The sequence below is a fragment of the Camelina sativa genome, chromosome 15 (genome assembly GCF_000633955.1).
Source record: "Camelina sativa cultivar DH55 chromosome 15, Cs, whole genome shotgun sequence".
In the NCBI taxonomy this organism is placed as follows: Eukaryota; Viridiplantae; Streptophyta; class Magnoliopsida; order Brassicales; family Brassicaceae; genus Camelina; species Camelina sativa.
In genome coordinates this window covers 28,178,591-28,183,307 of record NC_025699.1, presented here as the reverse complement: position 1 = coordinate 28,183,307, position 4,717 = coordinate 28,178,591, and the positions used below count along the sequence as shown (strand labels likewise).

Sequence of the window (4,717 nt, the reverse complement as noted above, 5' to 3'; positions counted from 1 at the left end):
CTTGGCAAAAATTAGTGAGACTTGGCCACCTTGAACACCACTTCTTCATTAATCTCCTTGATTAAGCTAATCCTCCACTATCTCTCTTAATCTCCTTGAATTTTTAAATTCCTTCACTAATTTCTCCTTGATTAAAATAATCTTCCACTTATCTTAATTCTGATTGGTCGAAATTTTTAGGAAATAAGAATTTTCCCAAAAATATTCAATCCTTCGTCCGGCACCTTCGACGTTCCCTCCGGCATTCTTCGACTCACTCGGACCAGTTCCTCGATCGTTCGGTCAATGGCTATCGGTCCTCTCGGCTTTGCGCGTCACGATCGAGCACTCCTCTCGACCATTGGTCAATCGTTAACGGTTCTCTCGGTAAATTTTCTCGACAACTTTTCTCGACTCCTCGACCAATTTTCTCGACTCCTCGATCATTGTTAGGGTCCTGGCTGTACTCCCGGTCACTCCGTCTTGGTTTGGTCATTTTTCAACTCCTGACTTTTTCCTCGGACTTCTTCTGGTCGTTCTTCTTTGTTTTTCATCTTCTTTCTTTTTAAGTATTTTCCGGTCCATTTTCTTGATCTTTTATTCTGAGATTTTTACTCTCGGTGAGGGTCATTACATTCTCCCCCCCCTTATAAGAATTCGTCCCCGAATTCTCACGTCTTCTTCTTCTTCTGGTGATGCTTATACTCCTGGCACAGATGTCGTTGCCTTGTAATTACTATCATGTTAATATCTTTGCCGAAATCCTCCTTCCTTTGGCTGTTTCTTCTCCAACATTTCACTCCACATTCATACCACTGTTTAACTTTAAACACTCGGACTCCGTTTGCGGTTGCTTCTTGGAAAGCTTCTGCATCTCCAGCATTCACTCTGCTCCTCTTAATCTTTAGGTTCTCCATACATTGAGATTTTTGTCTTGTTGCACCATGGCTTGACCACCATCAACTTCCTTGAGTCAATGCTTCTCTTTCTTCAGCTTGTTCCTGATTCTTCTCTCCTCCTTCCGTTTATAGCTTAACTCACTTCACCTTGATATACTTCAACATACGACTTGTATTTTCTCTTTTATTGACCTTAACACGATGCTTCTTCGATTCACCTACTTCTTTATCCGTACACGCCTTAGGATCTTATCTCCTTTCAATTTCTTTGGCTGGTTTTCGCCTCTTTAACATATTAGGGCTTTGCCGTTGCTGTTCGTTATTTTCTTGCACCCTCTTTGTCCTACCCTTGGACTACGTACTTTTTCTCTCGCACTTTCTTGGTCATGTTTACTTTGACCCTTTTTATTTGTTTGTTACTGTCGATTGATTTGCACTATTCTTTTGGTTTCTTTGAGTTTGCCTCAACCTTCTTCATCATTCCTCTTCTTTTCACTCCTCCTTCTTTTAATTAATCACCTGAACTGGCTGTTCTTATCTTGGTCGAACTCTCTTGTTCTTTCTTGAGCTTCTTCTCTTTTGTCTGATCGCGCTTTGTGGTGACTTATGTGAATCTTCATCGACAACGTTAAATAATGCAAGGTAATTATGCAATATAGTTATCTATGCAAACCTATAGAACTCAAGCAAAAATCACAGCAAGTAATGAAAACAAGCAAAGATTAGCAAGCAGTTAAATAGTACTACGAGAAATACGGCTAGAGAACATAAGGTACTTTTACAAACCAATGGAAAAGCTACAAAAGTTCTACACCAACCTAGCCGATAATTCTAAGGGTTCGGATCCTAGACTAAACAATACGGGTTAGGTCTAGAAATGACAACAAAAAGAATACTATCCAACCCTTACACTTACACCCAAAAAGAAAACAACTTTCCCTTACTCCCCAAGAGTTCTACGGGTTGCTGAGCCTAGTACATGCTTCGCAAAATCATATGCACTCCCTAACTGGCTCATCAGGTGGCGGTTCAGCGGGAGACTCGGTTGAGGTAGAGGCAGCAGACGTCGAGGTTCCAGCTTGGTTTATCGGGTTCTCTTCCACTCGTTCGACTCATCCTATCGGATTCTCTCCCATCTCCTCACGTTGATTGATTGGGTTCAAATTCTCGCGCACAATCTGATATGGACAGTTAGGAGAAAAATGTCCACTCTCACCACACTCGGTACACCTACTTGGTTCTTGGAATATCATTCGCTCTGGTCTTGCTCTCCAACAGTGGTCGCCTAAGTGCCCCAGCTCTCCACACACTGTACACATAACTTGTTCCGGGTCCACAAAGTGTTGTGGTCTTGTCCTCCAGCAATGGTTGTTCGGATGCCCTGGTTCTCCACATGCTTCACATTGCCTCCAATATCTCATACGGTCAGGGTTTGGGCAGCGATAGGCAAAGTGCCCTCGCATTCCGCACCACTCACAATCCTGGTTCGTCGGGTCGCACATGCGTCTTAACGCTGTCCTCCAGCAGTTCTTCGTCCAATGTCCGACGCCTTCGCACAGTTCGCAGTAGGGCGTGTTTCTCATGTGAACTTGATTCGGGTAAACCATTTTCTTACGAGCAGTGGCCCTCATCCTCAGCCTGCCTCTTGGTTGAGAGGTCACTGGCCGTGTCTCTGGCCGTTCCATCGCCTGAAATTCTTGGTACGACATTCTCGGCTTCTTCAAATTCGAACTACTCTCACCAATTTCGAACCTTATATGTTCTCGGTTCTGCCTCCTCAACTCATACATTCTAGCGAGCTTCTCCAAATCTCGGTCCATTGGTTCCTCCTCTTCCCCCGGTAACACCATCTGTAATGGCACAGCTCGAATGGGGCTATTGCGTCTCAGCACTATCTGGTTCGACTCCACAGGGTCTGGTACAACTTGGTCTTGGTCTCCTTGATTGCTCGCAATTTGACTTGGTTCTCCTTGTTCTCTCACTATACGACTTGCGCTAGGCCTCAATCTCGCGTCCTCCATAAACTCCGTACTGACATCAGCTTCTTGTTTGCGGTCTCTTAGTTTCGGGTCTTGCTTATCTCTTGTCTCTACTACCAAAGTTGGAACGCCTTCATCATCACTTGACACTAAGTCAATCACTTCCACAACTTTATCCCTTCTCGCCGTTGGTTCTTCGGACTTAGAATCTTCCTTAGTTAGTTCTTCTTCCTCCTTGATTCCCGGTACCACAACTTCACCATCGTCTTCGTTCCCTCTCTCCGATGAGTGCATCTCGTTTAGTACCAATAAAATTCGGGTAACCGTCTCTGCTTTCTCTTCCGCTGGTTGCTCTCCACTCGGACCTCCGGTCTCGGGTACCACTCATGTACCACTTGCAGCTCCTTCTTCCTCCAGCACGTACACGTCCGTCAAGAAATCCAGAATCTTATCAATCACCTCCGGGTACTCCCTTATAAAGTTCTCAGGGCTAATATCCTCACCTTGGTCCTCCACAAGATCCAATAATAACTTCTGCAATTTGTCGGCTAGCTCCACCTCCGCCTCTCCATGATCTCCCACCGGGATAGTTTCAAACTTCCCTTGCGCGTCCATTCGTACTTGAAGTCGACTTGGCTCGCCAATCTCCAACACTATTGTCTGGTCATCCTGATTAACTTCCAACTCCTCTATTTCCTCCAAACATTCGGACGGATCGGTCTCGACGGACCAGTTGGTGTCGTCGGTATCGAATACCCCGTCCTCACTCTCATTACTCGAATCATTTGGCCCTTGGCTGCTTTCTGATTCCGTTGACAAGAACCCGTTATGATGTCCACAATCCTCATGTCTCGGCCCCTCATATCCTGAACCATCGCTGCAACCTGAATCACCTGAAGACATCTAAAAAAAAAATACTCACAAGAAACAAGGTCAGACGCTTAGTTCGTTCCAAGGTTCAACCTAAACTAGACAAGCAAACTACCGGATAAAATTTCATGTTCTTGCGACACATTACTCGATAAAACTTTGAAATGCACAAGTGCTCGCGGGTTCGAAAACACCGCTCTGATACCACCGTTGTAACGCCCCCAAACCGTCCTAAGACCACGAAGGCCATCGGACAGCCACGGGACGCCACTTGCGGAATTGCACCTATTTGATCTGGTCGAGGGACGGAAGCTGCAGACTTCCTGACCGGTCCTCCCTGGCACAATTCCACCCGCATCCGAGGTTACTTAGGCTTTGCAACCCTCGTGGCCTGGTGCGTTGTGTTAGCCCGGACAAGGCCGAGTATCATTTGCAACTTGCCATGTTTTCCTGAAAACCGTATATATTACTTTAGTAAAATAATTCATCATAAACAAATCATTAAAGCAATATATAAATATAGTCGAAAAAATTTATACATAACCATTTATAAAAATATAGGGTTTTACAAGGAACACAAGGAAAACCCTATCCGGCACCCTAAAATTTGCTCCAGCTCTACACTCACTTAAGCTCTCCTGCAAGGCCAAAATATTATCATGAGTAATCTAAGATTACTCAGTGAGCCTGGGTACCCCTTTATCCTAAACAGGATTCTATTTCCCAACCCGACTACCCCAGCAGACAAAGAAAACAAGCAAGTGAAACAAACTAGCAAGTTATCAAAGTAACGCAACAAAAGCTATAGCGGAAGCAATCAAACAACAAACACGCAAGAAAGACTAGATCACTACGACTTACTTCGAACGATCTAAAAATAATTGCTATTATAAGAGAGAAGCGACCTAAGGGAACAAGGAACTATTTGGACACCTTAGACTCTTACCTCCTACCCGACTCACTAAGACGTCTAGAATATGACAAGGATAC

General features: G+C 44.5%; 1 protein-coding gene across 1 annotated transcript; it reads right to left on the bottom strand.

Annotated features, from left to right (window-relative positions):
* LOC104748877 lies at window positions 1,991-3,151 on the bottom strand. Its single transcript, XM_010470458.1, has one exon. It carries the CDS (start codon window positions 3,149-3,151, stop codon window positions 1,991-1,993), a length of 1,161 nt encoding a protein of 386 aa, XP_010468760.1.

What these genes read in the sequence shown, in the direction of transcription:
- LOC104748877 (XM_010470458.1), bottom strand. Translation starts at nt 3,151, where the DNA reads ATGCACTCATCGGAGAGAGGGAACGAAGACGATGGTGAAGTTGTGGTA.